At 36.4% G+C, this 25,766-nt stretch overlaps 1 protein-coding gene across 15 annotated transcripts in view; it reads left to right on the forward strand.

Annotated features, from left to right (window-relative positions):
- LRRC9 (leucine rich repeat containing 9) overlaps nucleotides 1-25,766 on the forward strand; it is a 153,330-nt gene that overhangs the window by 94,297 nt on the left and 33,267 nt on the right. For 11 of the 15 annotated variants that reach the window (XM_072629374.1, XM_072629365.1, XM_072629367.1 and 8 more), the window contains 5 exons: nucleotides 9,073-9,203; nucleotides 11,050-11,158; nucleotides 13,245-13,277; nucleotides 13,358-13,497; nucleotides 18,178-18,314. In XM_072629374.1, coding sequence (XP_072485475.1) covers nucleotides 9,073-9,203; nucleotides 11,050-11,158; nucleotides 13,245-13,277; nucleotides 13,358-13,497; nucleotides 18,178-18,314 — 550 coding nt within the window. Of the gene's footprint in view, nucleotides 1-9,072; nucleotides 9,204-11,049; nucleotides 11,159-13,244; nucleotides 13,278-13,357; nucleotides 13,498-13,787; nucleotides 16,832-18,177; nucleotides 18,315-25,766 lie in introns of those variants that run through there. The other 4 variants (XM_072629369.1, XM_072629372.1, XM_072629378.1 and 1 more) reach the window with 3 other exon arrangements.

Genomic DNA, 25,766 nt, shown 5'->3' on the forward strand with positions numbered 1-25,766 from the left:
GGCTTTAAAAGCCAAAAAGAGGGTTTTGTATTTAATCCTGGAAGTGATAGGAAGCCATTAGAGTTTATTGAATAGAGGGGTGACATGGTCAGACATATGCTTAATAAAAATAAATTTGTCAGCTAAACAGAAGATGAAACTGGAGTGGAGAGAATCTTGAAACAGGCAGACCTACCCACAGGTTATTGCTATAATTCAGGTATTAAGTGATGAGGGTCTGTGGTTGGTGGCAGTATCAGAAGAGAGAAGGGGGGATGTTACTAAGGTAGGAAAGCAAGGACTTAACAACCGATTACATATGTGAGGGAGGAGTGGGGGACTGAGGATGACACCAAGGTTGTGGGCCTGAATGACTGAGAGGATAATTTAAATATCTAGTTAGTTTTCTTCAGAATTCTCAGTTCAATTAGATTCTAAAACTCCATGCTTTATTCACTATTCACAGTTCACTCAGATTTTGATTTAAGAATTTTAGTTTCCTGTCTATAATTAAACCTTCCTGAATGGGTCAAATCTCTTCTGATATTAGTAGCTAAGCAGTTTTGGGCTTTTGGGATTGTTAAGAAGCATGAGCACAGGTGTCAACTTTCTTATTAATTTTTCTATTTTCAGCTTATTTGCTATTTCTAGAAATGTTAAAATTTCAGGCCTTATTGTTTCTTTGATTATAATACATAACTAATGAATATATGTAAATATATTTCGAGCTCTGTGTCTTTAACCATCCTTTCTTTTAATTTAAAATAGTGTCCTCAACTATTCCCTTGTTCCCTTCCCATCCTACCTCCTTGCTCTATAAATAATCTCTTGTGTTTCTCAAATCACCCACCTCTCATTATGCAATGTTTCCTTCTTTGTTGTTGTTGTTCAGTCATTTCTGATCCTTCATGAGCCCATTTGGGATTTTCTTGGTAAAGATATTAGAATGGTTTGCCATTTTATTTTCCAGCTCATTTTATAGGTGAGGAAACTGAGGCAAACAGGCTTAAGTGACTTGCCCAGGGTCCCACAGCTGGTAAGTACATGAGGTCAGATTTGAACTCAGGATGATAAGTCTTCCTGAGTGCAGGCCCAGCACTCCATCCATTGTGCCACTTATCTACCCCTCCCTTCTACTGTTTATAAAAATATTCATTTGACTGCTTTATATAAAAACCTTCCTTCAGCTGTACTATTCCCTCAAGCTATTGACAGGATATCCTTTTTTTGAGGTGTTGCAGAGATGGTTTTCTTTTTAAAGATAAATTTGTTTGAGGCTTTTTTTTCTATTGCTATGGCTTCCCAATGTCCCCCACCCCAATAGGACCCCACCTTGCAACAAAATGCAACTAAGCAAAGCAAATTAATGCATTGTCCATGTCTATCAATGTATGTTGTAACTGATAGCATATATGATTAGAGCATAGATGCAGACACACATATTGTTTAAAGAAACCCCAGAGACCATCTGTTCCAATCCTTTCATTTTCTGGATGATGAAACTGAGGCACAGGGAAGTTAAATATCTTGTCCAACTCTCTCTCTCTCTCTCTCTCTCTCTCTCTCTCTCTCTCTCTCTCTCTCTCTCCCTCCCTCCCCCTCCCTCCCTCCCTTCCTCTCTCTCTCTCTCTCTCTCTCTCTCTCTCTCTCTCTCTCTCTCTCTCTCTCTCTCTCTCTCTCTCTCCTCTTTCTGTCCAGTCCCATATCACCAACTGCCTATTACACAATTTGGACTACATATCCCATAAGCAGTTCAGACTTAGCAATTTATTTTCTTTCCCTTCAAATCTGTCTCTCTTCAGAAATTGCCTATTTCTGTTCAGATTATTGCCCACCACCCTTCTAGTCACCCCAGCTCATTGCCTTAGAGACATTACTGACATGCACACAGTCACCCCTTTAGTTCATGCTCTCATCATTTCTCATCATTCTCTCCCCTCTCTAATCCATTCTACATACCTGCCAAAGAAATATTGCTAAAGCACAGGTCTGATCACATCACTCCTCTGCTCAAAAAGTTTCAGCAGTTTCCTAGTGCTCTGAGATCAAATACTAACTCCTGTGTTTGAAACTGAGAGACTTTCCCAATCTTAGCTCTAAGTTACCTTTCCAGAGGTCAGCATTTTACATTATTCCCTTTCATGTGCTTTACAATATGTAGTGGTTACCTTCTTGCCTTCCAACCTTATGGATCAACAGACCTCCCCACACCTTGGGAAACTTAACCCATTTTACTTTTTTAAAAATTAAATTATTTTATTTGTTTTCAGTGTTCAACAATCACTTCCATAAAACTTAGATTTTTCCCCTCCCTCCCCTTCATTACCCCTTCCCGCCCCATTCCCTCCCTGAGATGGCATACAATTTTATATAGGTTCTACATGTGCATTCCTATTAAATACATGTTGTATAGCAGAATTAAAATGAATGAGAGAAACCATAAAATAAAAAAAACATAATACAAAAGAAAATGGTCTGCTTCTGTCTGTGATCCAATTCCGTATTCTTTCTCTGGAAGTGGAAGGCATTTTGCCTCAAGTCCATTGGAAATTTTTTAAGTCCTTGCATTGCATTGAAGTACTTCGCACACATTGTGGTTGTTGCTGTGTACAAAGTTCTCCTGCTTCTGCTCCTTTCACTCAGCATCAGTTCACGTAAGTCTTTCCAGCCCTATCTGAAGTCATTCTGTTCATCATTTCTCATAGCACAATAAGTATTCCATTACATTCATATATCACAACTTGTTCAGCCATTCTCCAATTGGTGGGCATCCCCTTGATTTCCAGTTTTTGGTCACCACAAAGAGAGCTGCTATAAATATTTTTATACATGTGGGACCCTTTCCCATTTCTACGATCCCTTTGGAATAGAGTCCAAGAAGTGATATTGCCGGATGAAAGGGCATGCACATTTTTGTAGCTCTTTGGCCATAGTTCCAAATTGCTCTCCACAATGGTTGGATAAGCTCACAGTTCCACCAACAATGAATTAGTGTTCCAGCTCTGCCACATCTTCTCCAACATTTATCATCATCCTGTTTTGTCATGATAGCCAATCTGATAGGTGTGATATGGTACCTCAGAGTTGTTTTGATTTGCATCTCTCTGATCAATAGTGATTTAGACCATTTTTTCATATGATTATAGATAGCTTTAATTTCTTCCTCTGAAAACTGTCTGTTCATGTCCTTTGACTATTTATCAATTGAGGAATGACTTGTATTCTTGTACATTTGACTCAGTTTTCTATATATTTTAGAAAGGAGGTCTTTATCACAGACATTAGTTATAAAAATTCTTCCCCAGTTTTCTGCTTCCCTCCTAATCTTGGTTACCTTGGCTTTGTTTGTGCAAAAACTTTTCAGTTTAAAATAAACAAAATTATCCATTTTACGCTCATAATGTTTTCAATAGTGTGTTTGGTCATAAATTTCTCCATTCTCTATAAAGCTGACAAATATACTATTCCTTGCTCCCTTGATTTGCTTATGGTATCAATCTTTATACCTAGATCATGTATTCATTTGGACTTATCTCTTGCTGTTGGGCTTGGTTAGTAATATATATGGAAATGCAGATGATTTATGTGGGTTTATTTTGTAACCTGCAACTTTGCCAGAATTGTTTCTTATTTCAAGTAGTTTTTTACTTGATTCTCTGGGATTCTCTAAGTATATCATCATATCATCTGCAAAGGATGATAACTTAGTTTCTTCTTTGCCTACTCTAATTCCTTCAATTTCTTTTTCTTCTCTTATTGCTACAGAGAGAATTTCTAATACCGTATTGAATAACTGTGGTGATAATGGACATCCTTGTTTTACCCATGATCTTATTGGAAATGCATCCAGCTTATCCCCATTACATATAATGCTTGCTGATGGTTTTAGGTAGATACTGCTTATTATTTTATGGAAAGTTTCATTTATTCCTTTGATTTCCAGTGTTTTCAATAGGAATAGGTGTTGTAGTTTGTCAAAAGCTTTTTCTGCATCTATTGAGATAATCATGTGGTTTCTGCTAGTTTTGTTGTTGGTATGATAAATAATGCTAATAGTTTTCCCAATGTTGAACCAGTCTGCATTCCTGGTATAAATCCTACCTGATCATAATGTATTATTCTCGTGATAAGTTGCTGTATTCTTTTTGCTAATATCTTATTTAAAATTTTTGCATCTATATTCATTAGAGAAATTGGTCTATAATTTTCTTTCTCTGTTTTGGCTCTTCCTGGTTTTGGTATCAGAACCATATCTGTATCATAAAAAGAATTTGGTAGGACTCCTTCTTCACCAATTTTCCCAAATAGTCTACATAGTATTGGAATTAACTGTTCTTTAAATGTTTGATACAATTCACTTGTAAATCCATCTGGCCCTGGAGATTTTTTCCTAGGGAGTTCATTGATGGCTTGTTGAATTTCTTTTTCTGAAATGGGGTTATTTAAGTGTTCAACTTCCTCATCTGTTAATCTAGGCAATTTATATTTTTTAAAAATAATCATCCACATCATTTAGATTGTGGAATTTATGGGCATACAGTTGAGCAAAGTAATTTCTAAATATTGTTTTAATTTCCTCCTCCTTGGAGGTTAGTTCACCCTTTTCATTTTTGATATTGGTAATTTGGTTTTCTTCTTTCTTTTTTTAAAATCAAATTAACCAAAGGTTTATCAATTTTATTGTTTTTTTCATAAAACCAACTCTTAGTTTTATTAGTTCAAGAGTTTTCTTAATTTCAACTTTATTAATCTCTCCTTTGGTTTTCAGTATTTCTAATTTGGTATTTACTTGGAAATTTTCAATTTGTTCTTTTTCTGGCTTTTTCATCTGCATGCCCAATTCATTGATCTCCTCTTTCTCTATTTTATTCATGTAGGCATTCAAAGATATAAAACTTCCCCTAAGAACTGCTTTTGCAGTATCCCACAAGTTTTGGTAGGTGGTCTCATTATTGTCATTCTCTTGAATGAAGTTGTTGATTGTTTCTGTAATCTGTTGTTTAACTCACTCATTCTTTAGGATTACATTGTTTAGCTTCCAATTAATTTTTGGTTTATCTTTCCATGATCTTTGATTACATATAATTTTATTGCATTATGATCTGAGAAGGATGCATTGACTATCTCTACCTTTCTGCACTGGATTGTGAGGTTTTTATGGCCTAGTACATGGTCAGTTTTTGTGTATGTGCCATGTATGCTGAGAAAAAGGTATATATTCCTTTCTAGCCCCATTCAGTTTTCTCCAGAGATCTATCATAACTACCTTATCCACAGTTTTATTCACCTCCTTAACTTCTTTCTTGTTTATTTTGAGGTTAGATTTATCCAGTTCAGACAGGGAGAGGTTGAGTCCCCCACTAGTACAGTTTTGCTATCTATTTCTTCCTGTAACTCCCTTAATTTCTTCTCTAAGAATTTGGATGCTATACCACTTGGAGCATATATGTTTAGCAATGAAATTGCTTCATTGTCTATGGTGCCTTTTAAAAGGATATAGTTTCCTTCCTTATCTCTTTTGATTAGATCTATTTCTACTTTTGCTTTGTCTGAGATTAGGATTGTACCCCTGCTTTTTTTACATCAGCCGAAGCACATTATATTCTGCTCCAACCTTTTACCTTTACCCTGTGTATATTCCCCCGTTTCATATGTGTTTCATGTAAACAACATATTGTTGGATTATGGTTTTTAATCCATTCTACTATCCATCTCCATTTTATGGGAGAGTTCATTCCATTGACATTCACAGTTATGATTATTATCTGTGTCTTTCCCGCCATCCCATTTCCCCCATTTAGGTTTTTTGTTCTCCCTTACCCTTCACAATAGAGTTTTAGTTTTTGACCACCACTCCCTCACTCTTCCCTCCATTCTTTCAGCCCCCCTCCCTTTTAATCCGCTTTTCTCTTACTACTTCTTCCTTCCATTTTAGTCCCCCCTCTCTTTTCTTTCCCCGTTCCCCTCCTACTACCTATAGAGCTAGTTGTATTTCTATACTTGACTGAGTTTGTTGTTCCATCCTTGAATCCAGTCAGATGAAAGGAACTCTCAAACAGTGCTCTTCTCCCCCCCCTTTCCCTCTACTGTAATATGTTTTTGTGCCTCTTCTTGTGATGTAATTTGCCTTTTTCTGACTTCTCCTTTTCACATCTCCCATTACAATCCCTTCACACTGTTAACTCACATTTTTATCATGACATCATTTACTTTATACTGCTCCCTCTGTCTATGTATGTATATCCCTTTTAAATATCATAATAAATATACAAGTCTCAAGATTAACATGTATCATCTTCCCTTATAGAGATGTAAACAGTTTGCCCATGTTGAATAATAAGTTTTTTTTCCCCTGTTTACCTTTTTATGCCTCTCTTGTACCTGCATTTGAAGATCTAATTTTCTATTGAGCTCTAGCCTTTTCATCAGGAATCTCCTTGCCTGAAATAGTATGCTCAACTTTTCTGGGTAATTGATCCTTGGTTGTAGGTTCCTTTGCCTTACAGAATATCATATCCTAGTCCCTCCGATCTTTTAATGTAGAAGCTGCAAGGTCCTATGTGATCCTGACTGTAGCTCCTTGATATTTGAATTGTTTCTTTCTGGTTGTCTGCAGTATTTTCTCCTTCACTTGATAGTTCTGGAATTTGGCAATGATATTCCTTGGTATTTTTAGTTTGGGATCCCTTTCAGGAGGTGAACAATGGATTCTTTCAATGACTATTTTGCCTTCTGGATCTAGGACTTCTGGGCAATTTTCCATGATGATTTCTTGGAAGGTATTGTCCAGGCTCTTTTTTTCATCATGGTATTCTTGTAGACCAATAATCCTTAGATTTTCCCTCCTGGACCTATTTTCCAGGACAGTTGTTTTTCCAGTTATATATTTTATATTTTCTTCTACCTTTTCATTTTTTAGATTCTGTTTGACTGATTCTTGTTGTCTCATAGAGTCATTAGCTTCTACTTGCCTGATTCTAATTTTTATCAAATTATTTTCTTCAGTTAACTTTTGCATCTCCTTTTCCATCTGTTCAATTGTTCCTTTTAAGGAGTTATTTTCTCCAGTTAGATTTTGTACTTCCTTTTCCATTTGTCCAATTTCCCTTTCAAATTCTTCTGTGATTTCTTTTTTCATATTTTCAAAATCATTGGTCAGTTTTTCTTCTGTTTTTCTAATTTGACTTTTAAAATTCTTCCTAAGCTCTTCCAAAAATGCTCTTTGTGCTTCAGACCAGTTCATATTGCCTTCTGAAGTTTCAGATGGGAGTAGTCTTAATGCTTACCTCTTTGGTATTCGTGTTTTGGTTCTTTTGCCATAGAAAGATTCTGTGGTCTTTTCTTTTCTGCTTTGCTTCTTACTCATGATGATCACCCTTCTCTTGGCTTTTAAAGTAGATCTCTGAGTCTAGGGCACAGGGTGCTGTGTCCCACAGTTCTTGTGCCTAAAACTGGAGGCTTTGTGTGTTGTGACCTCTGATTCTTTCAGCTAGAAACTAAAATGCTGCAGCTTACCTGGTGCTGATCTGGCTAGTGTTGAAAAGCAGAGGCCAGGTGAAGTCTTCTTGGGTTTCCTTGAAGTTGCCCTGGAGCTGGCCACATTAAGTCTGGGGGAGGGATGGCCACAGGAGGTCTCCTCTTCTGAGCTAGAGCACTAGGCAAGCCCATTGATTGGTGATCCTGTCTGCACTAGTGTCTTCCCAATTCCCCTGGAGTGCTGAGGCATGCCTGGGGTCCTGGTGTTGGCAGTTTCGGGCTCCACCCCTCTGGGGCTCAGGATGTTCTCCCAGTTTGCTGAGGTGGGGCTGTCTGGGACAGCTCTGGTCCTGCACTGATTCCCTTCAGCCACAGCAAAAGGGACCCTCCATAGCAATTTTCCTAGCCTCGTGTGCTGAGATTGTTTACCCCTTCTGCTACTCCCACTGTTCCAGAACTTTTCCTGGAGAGATATTATCTGGGCTCTTCAAGGTCAACAACAGGAGGGAAATAGCAGTTACCTATCACTCCACCATCTTGGCTCCCGGAAGTCTAACCAATTTTACTTTGAAACTCCCTATTTTGGGTCCCATGCTATTCTCAATTGTAAGTACATGTGTGTAAACTGATATGACTGGATGTCAGAACATCCAGCCAACCCTGGTTCATATTTTACTCTAACCAACTTCTGACCTTCAATCTTGTTGCCACATGAAAAAACCTCCCTCTTTTCTACTCCCACCCCAATTTTTCACCTCTACTTTTGGAAACTGTAATAAATTCAAGCATGGGTTAGAGAATGTTAATCCACTACTGTTTGGGCTCTACTCACTATCCCTGTGACTTCTCATGCCAAAACACTCTCCCTGGCCACCATTCCCTTATATGTACTGTGTCCTCCCATTTAGAATATAAGCCTCTTGTGGGGAGGGTTAGTCTCACTTTTGTACTTGTCTCCCCAGTGCTTTGCATAGTACTTGGTACATAATATGTTGAGAAATACTATTCAGTCTTTCATTCCCACCAAAGTGACCTACTTGCTGCTGTTCCTCATGATTGATTTTCTACCTTCTGCCTTTGTATCATGCCTGGAATACATGCCCTCCTCATCACCACTTGTTAGAAATGATAGCTTCCTTCAAAGCTTAGCTCAGACACCATCTCCTACAAAAGGCCTTTCTTGATTCTTCTCCCTACTCAATTATTTCACTTTGTGTATATTTTGCATTTACTTATATGTGTACCTCCCATTTCTCTCTGAAAGGATATAAACTTGTGGAGGGTAGGGAAGGTTATTTTTATCTTTGTATTTCCCCTTACCTGGCATAGTGACTGGAACTAACAAATACTTCTTAATTGATTGGGTATTAGTTGATGTTTAATAAATACATGATGAATGAATTAGTGAAGTTTAGTTTGACTTGAAAAATAATTTGAAAGAATATCTACATTGATGAGATTGCAAATCTGTTTGATTATTTGAAATTGAGTAATGACTTAGAAGGGCCTTCAGTAATTATAATAAAATCATAAAAAAAACAGTGGCAGATCTGTTTTATTTCATCTGAATTTACAACATGAAGAGAAGATATCACTTTTTTAAATATATTCATTTAGGAATCGCTAGAGATAGAGAATGCAAAAGACTTGTTTGGTGGCAGACTTACCTCTGACATGATTGCAGAAAGGCAAGGACATTCGAGCTTCATCCAAATGCAGGAATTAAATTGGACCACATCTAGTATCAGGTTTGGTCATTTTAAAATATTCTTTTGTGGATAGTATATATCCTAAATTACAAAGTATTATGGTGAAATATTCATTAAAAACATATAATTTAGCTACATTTTATCACTCTCATATGCTGGTTCAAATATGGCCAGGAGAAAAGTAACTCACTTTCCCTAATAGTATTTCAAAATCTAATTGTCTGTGATGTGGGGTGAACCTGAGATTGTTAGCAGCAGAGCTACTTTCTTCCAAATGCATGAATTACCTTTCATTGACAACTGTCTTTCTTCAGAATGCCATTCAAATTTTAAAGTTTATCCTTTGTCCAAAGAATGGGAAGAAGAAAAGAGATTGAGTTCTATGGGGGTGGGGAATCCTTTCTTTATTGGCATAAGTGGGTTTTTAAAAAGGGAAACTAAGGTAGAACAGTTCACTAATAATCAAGCACTTGAGGGTCATTCAAACTGAAGTGCCCTCACCAGTTACAATGCAAAACTATGAACTGGGGAACAAGGATAGTTTCATTTCCACAGGACTAATCTTCCCTTCAGCTTCCCCATCTCCAGACTCTTCAGTATACCACATTAGTAATTTACTTTATATCCAGACTTTATAGATAGATATATTCTTGTAAATAATAAACCAACCATTTAGCATTTATTTCTGTACTTGTATGAGAATTACTTTATATGTGCAATTTTATGAGTCATCTGTTTTTCTTATAATAGAATCAGCCACTTCTGGGGGCAATTACTTTATATCAGAGGTTGAAGAAGACCTTCTGAGCCTCATAGACACCAAGGCCTTGAGGGCAATTCTTCCAAATTTGTAATGTGTTATTTAATATTAATACTGAAAATTGTTTTTTTATATTATAATACTTTTTAAATGGAAAGTAGAATTCTGTTGTTTTACATGAAGGTGGTTTTAAGATGTTAATTTGTATTTTAAGCTTGAAATATGAAGTGATCCTGCTCTATTTGTTATTTTAAGAAGATCACAAGGATTTTGTAAGTTTGTTAAAGAAGAAGAGATTGGAAAATACAAAAAGCCCTATGTTAATTCTAAATTGAAGGAGACAATATGATATGACACCATGAATATTGCAGAGTCATGTGCCTGAAGTTGAAATGCCAGTTCTGCTATTTGGGGCAGTGATTTAACCTCTATGAAACTCAATTTCTTCATCTGTAAAATGGGGAAATTGGAGTAAATGACTCCTACAATCCCTTAGTCCCTTCTAGCTTTAAATCTCTGATCCTATGATTATGAATATAAAATGAAACAAAAGAATTCTGAGAAAAGATGATATTCATTAAGTAAATTTAAAAATATGGGCAAAATAATTTCTCTGCATAACAGGTCTTACCCTACATATTCATAATAACAAAACCAAGATACTGAGTGGAACAAATGGAACAGGAAAAGTCATATGGTTGATATAACCTGAGTCCTAAGCCCAGGAAAGTGGTTCCAGATTGAAGTTTAAAGCTTTAGAAACAATGACCCTGGAGATCACATGCTACCTGTACCATATTCTGCATTAGTCTGTCAACTTGTAACAAGAGAGTGAGTCTGAACACAGTTGGCCTGGAAATAGCTTGATACCTGTATCATATAATTGATACCAATTATCTAGCACAATTTTGTATGTTCATCTTTTATTTATACACATTATTATCAAAAATGTGACAGCTGTAAGAATAATTGGATTTGTAAATTCTACATAGATGCTAGAGAAATTACTGTATGTGAAGCTTTGGATGAGAGAAAGATTATTTTGTATGCTTAAATAAAGAATGAATCCTCCTGTATTTTTTAGCCTTGATAAAACACTAACTGTAATTCTTTTTCAAAATACAGAATTGTGGATCTAGTTCCCGTTGATCAATTTAGAAATATATGCAATGTGAATTTGCAGAACAACAATCTAACCTCATTCAGTGGCTTAATCTATCTGCCTAATGTGAAGGTGAGTTCATAAAAAAATCATAAAAAAAATTTAATTTTTATTGCAACTTTTGCAGTGTTACTTTGATATAAAATTTCCTTAAACTTTTGGTTTTTGACATAAAATTATTCTTATAACTCAGTAGTGATGAATAAATAATAGCTTTCTATAACAATTTCAGTCAATTATTATCTCAGTCTTCTGTGAGTGCATGATCTGTTTCAAAGCTTTAAACCTTCAGCAATGGAATAGTTGTTGTTCAATCATTTCAGTTGTGTCTGACTCTGTGACCCTATTTTACTTTTCTAGGCAGAGATACTGGAGTGTTTTGGCATTTCCTTCTCCAGCTCATTTTACAGATGAGGAAACTGAGGCAAACAGGGTGAAATGATTTGCCCCGGGTCACACAGCTAGATTTGAACTCAGAAAGATGAGTCTTCCTGACTCCAGACCTAGCACTCTTATCTACTACTCCACCTCGTGGAATAGTGGACAGTATTAATTTGTTCTTACATCTTCTGTTGACCTTTTCTGTGTGTGCCAAACAGCCCAGCAAGACACTCCACATTTATTAGACAAGTCCCTTAACCTCACTGAGCCTCAGTCTATAAAGTAGAATTTATACTGCATAATTCACAACTGTTGTAAGGATCAGAAGAGGTAATGCATGTGAAGCATTTTTGGACTGTAAAAGTGTAAAGCATTATGTAAGTGTAAGTTTTCATTAATATGAGGGACACAATTTGGTTAAAAGAACATTGGACTTGGGGGTCAAAAGCCTTTGGTGCAGCTCCTAATCCTCCCACTTACTGGTTATTTGGCACGGTCAGGTTAAACTCTGTAAAAGAGCAATACCATTATCATAGAATTTTTGTGAGGAAAGCACTTTATAAATTGTAAAGCACATTGAGCTGTTGCTGCTTCTATGATTATGTTCATTGAAGTCAGATGAAGTCAAGGTTCCCAGAACCTTTGTTCCTTCCGTGGCCTAGCTATAACCAAAGGTCTTTTAAACCTGGAAAAATTGTACTAACAGATTAAGAGTTTAGTCTTCTCTTCATTAATCAGAGGAATGAGTCCATCTATTTCTAACATCAAAAAATTGGGGGACAGGATAGGGAAGCTGGATAGCCTTCCAGCATCTTACAAGTTGTTTACTTCGAGAATATGGGGATAAAGGAAGGAAGGGATGTTAGAAGGGAGGGCAGATTGGTGATAAGGGTAATTAGAACGCTTGGCGTTTTGGGGTGGGGGCAGGGGAGAGATGGGGAGAAAATATGGAACTCAAAATTTTGTGAAAATGAATGTTGAGAACTTAAATAAATAAATAAATAACAGATTGTTTACTTCATTATTGTGTTTGAACTACTGTGAATTTAAAAAACATAAAATATATTTACAGTCAAATATAAGTACAAAATTACACTCAAAATATAATACGTAGGATTTGGGAATTATCTGCAATTTTAAATTTCCAGAATAGGTGTCTAAAACCTGCCCTTCACAAGGCTGCTTAGAGCTCTGCAAGGTACCCACTGCAGCCCTTTGTTGGGAGAAATATGTTAATTAGCTTAACAGAAGTTCTTTAAGAGAAACAAAAAAATTATATAGTCTTAGTACAAATATAGAATTTTAGTAAAAGGAATCATCCAATACTAAAAACAACAGAAAAAATAAGAAAACCCTCTTACTTTGACTGAATAATGGGCAATATAGTTGCCATTACAAACATGGCCATAGTATCATGGTTTTAGTATTAGAAAGCCATAAAATATAATAAAGGACCTTCTATGTTAATATTTTATTTCTACAATATGTAAATAAAATCCTTTCTTTTGACAGTTGAAGGTTCTTATAACAAGTTTAAACTATCTTTGATTTACAGAGTTGACTACCTATACCTTCCAAATTTTTTCAGCTTGTGTTGATGATCTAAGATTAGCAGAATGCCTATAGAGATGAAAGGTTAAAATATTTAATCTATATCTTATAGCTATGATTTCAAAATTATTTAGAGTGACTGGTATATTAGAATTCATGATGTGTCTACATGTAAAAATTGACATTAACTGAAACACTAATATTTTAAAATATTGTCACATTTCAGAATGATAACCCTTGCCACTTTTCACATTTGCTGGTAAGCAAACTATTTTCAGATTTTAAAAAAGCATGTGTTTATGTTTGTAATATCTTACTTATATGCTATTCTTTGTGTAGGTATTGTGTCTCAACTATAATCACATAGAATCAATAATACCCAGAATAAAACCACAGATTCACTTAAGCAATAGGCAACTTCTCTATCAGAAGGTAACCTCAAGTGGTTATGGACAGCAAGGAGTACCAAAAGGAAGCAGGTGCTGTATGAGTCTGGTTTTTTTTAATGTTAATGTTTATTAGATAAAGAAATTATTGGAAAAAAGTAATGTAGCAATAACATAATACTGTTACTGAAAATTCATGTTTTTAAAGGAATGTCATTGCCTCAAATTAATATTAGTCAAAAAGTGCATTGAGTGCTCTCTGTGTAGGGAGGATTCAAAGAAGTATAATAAAATATCCATTGGTGGTTCAGATTCCTGTTAATTTAGAATTGTATTTTTTATACCATTTCATTTGTTCATAAATTTTCATTCTTCTTAAGCAGGATTACAGAAATCAGCCCATCAAGTCCTAAGTTACAGAATTATAGAATCTCAGAGTTGGAAGGGACCGCAGAGAGCATCAAGTGCAAGCCATACCTCAATCAATCCCCCATATAACACAAGTGGTTATGCAGCCTCCACTTGAAGATTTCCATTGATGTAGAACTCACTAACTCTTGAAGCAACTCATTACACTTTCAGACAGTTCTATTTGTCAAGAAGTTTTCCCATATATCATCTGGAATCTGCTTCTCTATAACTTTCATTTTTTATTTAAATATTTAGTTTATTTCTTTCCAGTTTTCAACATTCACTTCCATAAATTTTAAATTTTCTCCTCCTCCTTCCCCCCTTCCTTTCCAAGACAGCATGCAATCTGTTATAGGCTCTACATATACGTTCCTTTTAATCACATTTTCACTTGGTCATGTTGCATAGAACAATTATAATGAATAGGAGAAACCATGAGAAAGAAAACAAAACAAAAGAGAAAAGAGTCTGCTTTGCTCTGCAATCCAACTCCATAGTTCTTTCTCTGGATGTTGACGGCATTTTTCATCAGGAGTCCTTTAGAAAAGTTTTAGGACCTTGCATTGCTGAGAAGGGCTAAGTCTATCAAAATCAGTCCTTGAGCACTGTGGTTGTTACTGTGTACAGTGTTCTCATGGTTCTGCTCACTTCACTGAATATCACTTCATATAAGTCTTTTTCCCTATAACTTTTAGCCATTGTTTACTGATTTCTACCCTCTTTGCTCTGGAGACAAACAAAGCAGTTCTAATCCCTTGTCTATAAAATGGCTCATCATTTATTTGGAGCCAAGGATCACATGCCCTCCAGGCTTTTTTTCCCCTCCTGATTAAATGAAGTTAAAGTAACCCCTTTACCTTAACCTTACCTTTGCACGTCAAAATTTTAATTTTCTTGATCATTCTTATTAACCCCCCCTATAAATGTTACAGAATATTTAGTCCTTCCTAAAAATGTGCCACCCAGAAATGGACACAGTACTCCAGATATAGTCTAACCAGGGAAGAATATAGCAAGGCAATTGACTCTCTCATTCTGGACAGCCTCTTTCAGTGCAGCCCAAGAACTCATTAACATTTTTGGGCTGTTTCAGTAACACATATTGAGCTTACAAGCTACTAAAATTTCAGGTCCTTCTCACATAAACATTTGGTTAAACGCATATTCCCTCTTCCTGATGTTTCTAACCCAAGTGTAAGACTTTACTATGTATTTTTGTAAAATTTAAATTTCAGCTTATTAGATTCAACCCATTGCTGCAGACCTTTGAGATTTTAGCTTTCTCACCTAACATGCATTTATTTTGCAAATTTTTAATAACACCTCCCTATTTAATAAAGGTATACTCCATCAATTCTTTCTTCTTACTAGTGCTTGCATAATATCACTCAGCAATTCTCTTTTACAGATTTCAATTAAAGATGGTGCCCAGTTAATTGACAATTCATGCAAAGGAACTTTTGCTATAGTCTCAATTTTCAGATAGAACTATTGTCCAATGTTCTTGCCAGAACCACTTGGGCCCACTCATTTCCCCTCCTTGTTCTCGTTAGAGATCTGTCCAAATGCTAAAGTTTCTGCTTCAGCTCCATCTTCCAACTTCTGATACACACACACACACACACACACACACACACACACACACACACATACACACATGCACACACATCATCCTCTTTAGGGTTTAGGAGCTTAAGATAGCAATATCATTGTACCTATATTCTTGATTAAATGGGCTTTTATGAATTGACATAATAATTTACCCATGATTTGTCATGTTGTTTCCATGAGAAAATAGTTGAATTCCAAACATATGACTCAATCTTTTTGTATATAATCTATTTGTAAGTTGGCAATTATCTGTATTTTTTTAGTTATTTCTGTCCTTAATAGATCTCCAGTTAATTTACTTTGGAAATTAGTTTTTAAAACTATTATGCTTCTTAGTATCCTTGTTCATATTGAGTTTGAAAATAGCTATTATGCTAATAATTTGAGAATTATAGTCTCTCAGCTAATATTTATAGCATATTTATTGTATGAGAGGCCCTCTGCTGGTGTGATATATATGGAATCTGCCTTCCTCATAAATTTTGGTAATATATTATAAATGTTTATAAAATTAAAGAGTAAATTAATATATGGCAAAAGTGGTTTCATCTGTTCTTTGGGGTTCACTAAATTTTATAAAATTTCTTCTGTTTGGTTCTTTATTGTATTATTCTGTCAGGATAGGAGGAACATAACATATTATGCAAGTTTTCCTCCTCTTTCCCATTCAGAATGACCCATTTGAGAAAGAAATGTCAAGTATCCATGCAGTTGGTCCAAGATTTCTGAGGAAAAATTGCCTCATATATTTGGTATTTCTGTAAAACAATATGGATTTGATTTTTCAAGTTTAAGATCCAGAATATATTTTACTAGCACATAGCAAATTTGAAAGACTGCAAGTAGAACTTTTTTCTTCCCCAGATATTGGGTCTACCTATTTTACCCAGACTGGAAGTTCAGGGGCTACTCACTGATCCAATCTCAATATTGATTTACATGAGAACTTTGACCTGTTCTTTTCCAACATGAGTCAGATCATCCCTCCTTAGGCAACCTGCTGGCCTCTGGCTCCTGAGGGCTCACCCTATTGATGCACAACTTACAAAGACACCCAGTTGGCATAGCCCATTGAAACTTAGATCTCTCAAACTCAAGACCCCAGCCCCAGTCTCCTCTGTTAGCTATGATTTCAGGTATGTGTCAGCATACCCAGCTACAAGTAGATTTTTTTTTACTCTGGCACCATTAATAGATTTATTCTTATCTTAAAAACCATTTAAATGTTTGTATATACATTTAAATTATAATATATTCTGCATAATGATGTTTTAGAATTCAAAATACTTGAGGGATAAGTTTGTGTTTCTGTATGTTATATTAAATATAGTTCTAATTTGAGTGTTGATTGTCAAAAGTTATACTTGACACATAGGTTGAGTTGTGTTTTATACTATATATAAGTATATATGTATACTTGATATATGATTTTTAAGATAAGGATAAATTTATTTATGATTGCAATGTAAAAATTCTACTTTCAGTCATTTAAAATTATTAAATACCAATATAACCATTGTTATAACAATCTTTTGTATATAATACATTTTTAAAAAAATTTATATCTATAGGTATTAATATAGATGTATGTCTATGTGGAAGAGAATGGAAAAATCACTTATTAAATTATTTCTAGATGTCAAGTCCCACTTATAGTTAGCTCCCAGAACAAATAGAAACAGTATACAGTCCCTACTCTCAAAGAGTTCACATATTGATTGGGGGTGAAAACACATATAGAAGAGTTCAACTTCAAGGCAGTTATTAAAACAAAACAAACCAGTGGTCCCTAAGGCACAACAGCAGAGATTAGTCAAAGCCCAGAGTCTTTAGGATGCAATGTTGGGAAGGAGAGATCCTGGGGGAGTGGGAAGAGGGGGATATGAGTGACCAAGTTTTAGATGAGGCCATTGGAGGAAGGAATCCTTCTGTGATTCTGATACCAAGGCCCTGTGGTAGTCTCTGGGCAGGTAAGGTTTGTGTTGTGGAGAGAGGAGTATTAGAGAATATCTATTAGAGGGAATCCTATGGTAGTACTGGGTGGGCTCCTTTGAATCCAGATAGATGGATATGTACACAGTCTTCCTTGGTTTTGCTTCCTCCTAGGGAGGAGCAAGGTTCTGCTCCCTTCTCTTTGGGAAGAAACTTGCATTTGTTGGGGTAGCTAGGTGGCACAGTGGGTAAAGCACTGGGCCTAGAGTCAGGAGGATCTGAGTTTGAATGTGACCTCAGACACTTGACGTTTACTAGCTGTGTGACCCTGGGCAAGTCACTTAACCCTTTGTCTCCTAAAAACAAACAAAAAAAGAGTTAATCACTTGTTTCATGTTATAGATTATTGTGTCTTGATTTGCACCTTTGTTCCTTGGTTTGCACCTTTAATTTCTTTGGTTTGGGGAACTCCCAATGAGGAAACTCCCTCTAACAAAAGATAAGGGTAACTGCCTTGCAAAGAAAGTCTTAAAGAATTGCAGTAGGCACTGGGAGATGAAGCCGCTTCGCAGTCACAAAGCTTAGTAAGCATCCAAAGTGAGAACCAAACACTTCCTCACTTGGGAACTTACTGTCTCACCACTAAAGCATGCTCTTCTCTATAGCTACATAATAAAAGAAAGAGGAAGTTCTAAATTTTCAGAAAATTCAGTGATTAAAAAAGTCATTTTACATTATGCATATGTAAGAATTGATCTTTTTATAAGACATTATGTCTGAAATTATGGCCCAGGGATCATACTTATATATACTTTTCAGGGATTCAAGCCTTCCTGAAAATTTACCTCCAATAATGCAGAGTTTAGAAGTTCTTCATTTGGGCTACAATGGAATTTGTAATTTAATCCAATTACAGCTTAACAGACTAAGAAATTTAAGATTCCTCTTTCTCCAGGGTAAGTAACAGTACTGATAATGTGAAACATTTTATTAGCAAATTAATGTGATTTGGTATGCTTAGTTGATATTCCTAACATGGAGATGATATATGTTTCAATCCTATTCCTATCTTATTTTGATTTCCTTTTCTAGGTCTCTGTAATTTTGAAACATTTTTGTCCCCATAGCTTTAAGATTATGAATAGTTGGTATGACAACTATTAAAAACCATATTCTTGAATTTTTGTGGATAAATGTTGTCTGGGTGATTGTGGGCAACAGTTTTGTCTGTCATGATGGTACAGTTTCAGTTAACAGTGTATTAGTTGAATTCTCAAGGATATTTTGAGACTTCTTTTTCTAGACAGGGATTTGTCATCTGTCAGTCCATGCAAGATAGCAAATTTTTGGTAGTCATGACTCGCTGAATATGTAGTAGGTGCTAAATTTTTACAGGCTTCAGTGATGTGAATTAGAGTTTCTACTATTTTCTTTTATATTTGTATTTATCACTTAAATCCAAGCTCCTCAAGGATAACCATTCTGTGATTTCAGTAGCCTGCTTCTGTATTATCATCATAAACTTTTCTGTTTTCATTAGAAAATCTGAATGACTCAGTTACTTGGAGGAATGGGGGGGTACTTCCTTGTCATTATGTTGTTGGCTGAGTTCATGCATATGTTACCCATGGAGGGTTCTTTGATTCCATTCTTGTATCTTAATGATTTCATAGACTCCATTTGGAGGTAAACCACTTTTTGTTACATTTGACAAATCCCATAGTGTATTAGAAACAATTTCTAAAGTTTTCATTAAGTCAATCTTTCAGGAACTCTGAGTTCTTTAATTTGTCCCTCTTCAGATGTCAATAGCTCCTCAATTTTGTCACTTATTTCCTCTAATTTAAGGAATGAATTTTTTGTTACGATTGTCCTGCACTTGTCAGTAATACATTATTGTGTGACTTGGAGACCTGGAGCAGAGTCATTCAGTGATGCTTCATGACCCTGTTAACCATAGCATATCAGTACTACCCATGGGTTTTTCTTGGCAAGGATACTGGATTAGTTTGAAATTTTCTTCTCCCATAAATTAAGGAAGGCAGGTTAAGTGACTTGCCCAGGATAAATATCTGAGGTCAGATTTGAAGTTTGGTCTTCCTAGCTTTAGGCCCAACTCTATCCACTGAGCCACCAACTGCCTCTACAGTAGTAAGTTTCAAAGGTAGGATTTGAACCCAGGTCCTCTTCGACTCTAGAGTCAATACTTGTTTTTTCCACCATTCCATGATATCTGAGCAGAGGATACTGTTGATAAAAAGTTATATGAAGCCCTACCGTGTAATTGGGGGAATGTTTACATTTTTGTTATGATATATTACTATTTCAAAATGAAAGTAAGTATTCATGTCTTCAGTCCATTTCATGTACAACCCAGATTGCTTGCTTACATGGTCAGCACCATCTGTACCATAGCATTTATAATGCAAGGAGGTGGAAACAGAGGAAGAAGGAAGCAAAAAATTGAAAGGGATGGCAATAAATATTGATGATTTGTTCCTAAGTATCCTGCCTTCTTGTAGTACCAAAACATGAAGTCCAGTTATGTTGCTTCCTTGCCAGTGACTTCATTCCCTAAGGGGTGATCACTGTCACTGTCAAGCATAACTCTTTACTGAGAGCATACAGTCTGATATTGATAATTTACTCTTAGACAGGCATGCTTTTCAGAAATTATTGCCGTTCAATAGAAGTGGACCAAGATGTGTCAAAATGTTTTTAGGCAAGAATTGCATGATTTTTACCCAAGGAATGAATTGACTTCTGTCTTATCACTTCATCTACCCAGATGCTGTTGCCTCTAATTTCACATGATAAATTTAGAAAGATTACTACAGTGCTTTAGTTTTCTGTGAAAACTATGGATAAAGAGGTGATCCTAGGGACAGGAAAACTTGAGTTCACATCTAGCCTCAGGCACTTACTAGCTGTGTGACAGACACTGAAAAAGTCACTTAAGCTTTGTCTACCTCAGTTCCCTCATCTATAAGATGAGGATAGTAATACTACTTACTTCCAAGGTTTGTTGTAAGGATAAGATTAGATACTTGTAAGTGTCTGAGGTGGGAGTTGAAATCTGATCTTCCTGACACCATTGCACCACACTATTCCTTTAATCTCCAAGTTTTGTAATCTCAGCATTGCCCTTGACTCCTTGCTCTTTTTCTCTCCCCACATATCAATTGCCAGATCTTGCCATTTCTATCTCCAAACGTCTCTTGTACCCAACTCCTCTCCATTCATTCAAGCACCATATTAGTTCTCCTAGATTATTACAACAACCAACTATTCATTGGTCTACTTACCTTTAGTCTTTCCCCACATCAGTTCATCCTCTACACAGCTGCCAAAGTAAATCTCCATAAATATAGATCTGATTGTATGACTCTTCTACTTTAAACTCAAATGTCTTCTTATTATATCTAGGATAATATATAATCCCCTCTGCTTAATTTTTAGATGTCTTCACAACCTTGTCCTAATCTATCTTTCCAGCCTGATTGGACATTACACTCCCTCCTACACTTTCTAATCTAACCAAATTCTCCTCTCTATTCCTAACAAGCAGCCTTCCATGTCTCATCACTGTCCCTTTGCATTCTCATCACTGTGCCTTTCTGCTGGCTGTCCCATATGCCTGTGATACCTTCCCTCCTTACTGGAACCTCAGAGTACCTTCCTTTCTTCAAACTCAGGAGTTTTCCATCACACTCATAATTCCCCAGTTGATGGACATCCAGATTTCCAATTCTTTGCCACCACAAAAATAACTGCCATAAATATTTTTATACATATAGGTCCCTTTCCCTTTCCTTTGATCTCTTTGGGATATAGAACTAATAGTGGTATTGCCAGGTCAAAGGGTAGGCACAGGTTTATAGCTCTTTGGGCATAGTTCCAGATTGTTCTTAAGAATACTACTACTCTGCAGTGTATTAGTATGCCTATTTTTCCTTCATCCCCTCTGGTATTTGTCATTTCTGAGAGGTGTGAAGTGGTATTTCAAAATTGTTTTCATGTGCCTTTCTCTAATCAATAGTGATTTCTGGCATTTTTTCATGTGTCTATAGATAGCTTTAATTTCTTCTGAAAATTACCTGTTTATATTCTTTGCAATTTATTTAGCAATTGGGAAATGGCTCTTATTTTAATAAGTTTGACTCAGTTCTATACTCAGTATATATTTGAGAAATGAGGTCTACATCAGAGAGAGTTGTTAAAAAAAACTTTTGTTATTATTTCATTGGCTATGGTAGTTATTAGCAAAATGTAGTTTTCCTGATTATCCCTTTTAATTAGGTCTATTTTTGCTTTTGCTTTGTGTGCGATCGTGATTGCCACCACTGCCTTTTTTTTAGTTTAGCTGAAGCATATGAGATTCTTCTCCAACCCTTTATTTTTAACTGTGTGTGTATCTTTCTGTTTTAAGGGTGTCTTTTATAAATAATATATCACTGGATTCTGGATTCTAATCCATTTTGCTATCTCCTATTTTATGACTTAGCTCATCCCAGTCCCATTTACAGTTATGATAATTGATTTTTTCCTCTATCCCATTTTCTTCTGTTTATTCTTCTCTTTCTCTTATCTTGTCCCTTCCAAAAGTGTATTTTGCTTCTAACTACTGCGCCCTTTAATCTGCTTTCCCTTGTATTATGTCTCCCCTTTCTCTTATCCCTTTCCCTTCCTATTTCTATTGAGTAAGTAACATTTCTGTACACAACTGAGTCTATCTATCTATCTATCTATCTATCTATATCTATTTATCTATCTATATCTATATGTAGATATAGATATATTCTTCCCTCTTTGAACCAATTCTGATAAGAATGAGATTCAATCATTGCTTGCCATCTCCCATCCCATTTTCTTCTCTATTGTAAAAGCTCTTTTTTGCACACCTCTGTTATGTGAGAAAATTTCCCCCATTCTTCCCAGTGCATCTCTCTTACCCTTTCATTTGTTTTGAAGATAATTCCAACATAATTCGCTTACATCCATGTCTTCTATCTGTGTAAACTTTTTTAACTGCCCTAATAAGAATAATGTGCTTAGGAGTTACATGTGTCATCTTCCCATAAAGGAATGTGAACAATTTAACTTTATTGAGACCCTTATGAATACTCTTTTATGTTTAACTTTTTATGCTTTTCTGTCTTGTATTTGAATGGCAGATTTTCTTTTCAGCTCTAACTTTTTCATCAGGACTTCTTGGATCACAAATTTTAATTTTACATGCTATTTAATATGAAAATCCTTTTCCAGCAATCAATGTACATATTGTTGGAGGAGCTGAATCCTAACATTCTTGCAATTTAAAATAATAATTTAAAAATAACAGAAGAAAGAAAAGTTGTAGCTAAGTAGGAAGGATAGCTCACAGGAACTTCTTGGCGAGTCAAAGAAAAGGGTTGGGGGGCAGAGCCAAGATGGATTGTGTTTATCCTTCGTTGCCAAAGAAGACCATGCCATCAAGAGAAATGGTGACATGACTTCCACCTGACTTTGTTTTGAGTGAGGGAGAGCTGTGCAGGTCACCAGCATCACTTCTCCTCCAGAGCCATCTGAATCCAGTGACCACATATCATCAGGATGACTGGAGATGATCCAGGATGCCTCAGATCCTGGGCCCTTTAGGTCAAGGTCTTTGCAGGTACTCACTTAGGGTGAGGCAACACCCATTTATTGAATAGGACTGTTTAAGTAGTAGCCAAGGCATGGTCCCTTTAATGAGGCCAAGAAAAAGAAAGACATGAGACTGGGAGGGAAACAGCAACAGTTACTATTAATAATCACTCTAAAGCTAGGAGGGTCAAGAAGAGCCCTGAGGCAGGGACCCATTGGCTCCCAGCTTCAGAGTGCAGTAGATTTAAGGTTTTACAAAAGAACAGGACAAAGGAGGAGTCAGAGCAAGTACTCACCTAAACTCTAAGACAAACTCCTTCAGATACCTCTAAAAAGAGAATCTGAAAAAATTCTAGAGTGACAGAATACAATAGGAGACAGAGTGTGGCAGATTTCCAACCCAGGACAGCCTGGAAGTTTGTCAGGAAGGATCTGCTGCACAGGGCTGGAGGAGTGCACAGCACACTTGCTGTACCAGCACAGATTCCTGCCATAGCAAAGCTGAGCAGGAAGCCCCAGGTTGTCTGAAGTAGCAGCAGCACTGTGGATTCGCAAACATATCAGCCCAGGATGGGAGTCCAGTGGAACTAAGTGAGAAAGAAGCACAGAACCCCAGGTAACTGCAGCAACCACTCCTGAGACTACCAACCTGCACATTACATGTCTGAAAGTCACTTACTTGAACTTCTGGGAACTAAGATAGCAGAGTGATCTGTAAATGCTCTCCCCCTCCCCTTGTTGACCTTGAAAAACCAAGAGAATATTTCCCCAGGAAAAAACCTGAAACAGTGGGATCAGCCAAAGGGGTAAATGGTCTCTTAGCCAGTGAGGTTAGGAAAATTGCAAAGGGGAGGGGTCCCTCTTGCTGTGGCTGAAGGGAATCAGTGGAGGACCAGAGCTGTCCCAGACAGCCCCATCTCAGCGAACTTGAAGGAGATCCTGGGCCCAAGGGAGGTGTGGGAGGATAGAGCCCTTAATCACCAACACCAAGACACCAAGCATGCCTCAGCACAGCCAGGGGAATCGGGAAGACAATAGCATAGATGAGGTTGAGCTTACCTATGCTCTAGCTCAGGAAAGAGGACACCTGGCAGGCAGACCATCTCTTCCCCACAGCTAACACATCAGGCTCCAAGGTAACTCTGGGGAAACTCAAAATGATTTCACCTGGCCTCTGCTTTCCAACACCAAGAAGCTCAGCACCAGGTAAGTTACAGCATTTGAGCTTCCAGCTAAAAGAACCAGAGGTCACAACACACAAAACCTCAAGTTCTAAGCACAAGAATTGTGGGACATAGCCCTCAGTGCCCCAGAAATAGAGATCCATTTTAAAAGCCAGGAAAAGGGTGATCATCATGAGCAAGAAGCAAACCAGAAAATGAAAAGACCATAAAATCTTTCTATGGGGACAAGGACCAAACTCAAATACCAGAGAGGTCAGCATTGAGACTATACTCCCATCTGAAACTTCAGAAGGCAATATGAACTGGTCTCAAGACCAAAGAGCATTATGGGAAGAACTCAGGAAGGATTTTAAAAGCCAGATTAGAGAAGTAGAAGAAAAACCAGCCATTGATTTTAAAAGTATAACAAAGGAAATCAGTGAAGAATTTAAAACGAAAATTGGACAAATGAAAAAGGAAGTACAAAATCTAACTGAAGAAAATAACTCCTTAAAAGGAACAATTGGGCAAATGCAAAAGGAGATGCAAAAGTTAACTGAAGAAAACAATCTATTAAAAATTAGAATTGGGCAAGTAGAAGCTAATGACTCAATGAGACATTAAGAATCAATCAAACAGAAGCTAAAGAATGAAAAAATAGAAAAAATGTAAAATACCTACAACTGACCTGGAAAACAGATCCACAAGAGAAAATCTAAGAATTACTGGTCTATTGGAAAGCCATGATGAAAAAAAAAAGCTTGGACAATCCCTTCCAAGAAATCATCAAGGAAAACTGCCCAGAGGTCCTAGATCCAGAGAACAAAATACATTCAAAGAATCCACTGACCACCACCTGGAAGAGATTGGAAACAGAAAAAAACAAGGAATATTATTGCTAAATTCCAGAACTATCAAGTGAAAGAGAAAATACTGCAAGCAGTCAGAAAGAAACAATTCAAATATAAAGGATCTACACTCAGGATCACACAGGACCTTACTGCTTCTACATTAAAAGATCAGAGGGATTGGAATATGATATCCCTTAAGGCAAAGGAGCTGGGACTGCAACCAAGGATCAGTTACCCAGAAAAATTGAGCATACTATTTCAGGCAAGGAGATGGACATTCAATAAAATAAAGGATTTCCAGATCTTCCTGATGAAAAGACCAGAGCTCAATAGAAAATTCGATCTTCAAACACAAGTTTCAACAGAGGCATAAAAAGGTACACAGAGGGGGAAAAAAACTTGTTATTCAATTTGGGCAAGCTGTTTACATCCCTATAAGGGAAGATGATACTTGTTAATCTTGAGAATTGCATATTTATTATGATATTTAAAAGGGATATACATAGAGGGAGTGAGTATAAATTAAATGATGTGATGATAAAAATGTGATTTAAGGATGTGAAGGGATTGTAAAGAGAGATGTGAAAAAGGAGAAGGCAGAAAAAAGTAAATTACATCACAGCAACAGGCACAAAAACCTATTACAGTACAGGGAAAGAGTGGTGGGAGATGAGTACTGTTTGGGATTTACTCTCAATTGATTTGCTTCAAGGAGGAAGCAACAAGCTCAGTTAAGTATAGAAATCTAACTAGCTCTATAGGCAATAGA

This window comes from Notamacropus eugenii, chromosome 1, assembly GCF_028372415.1.
Source record: "Notamacropus eugenii isolate mMacEug1 chromosome 1, mMacEug1.pri_v2, whole genome shotgun sequence".
Lineage (NCBI taxonomy): Eukaryota > Metazoa > Chordata > Mammalia > Diprotodontia > Macropodidae > Notamacropus > Notamacropus eugenii.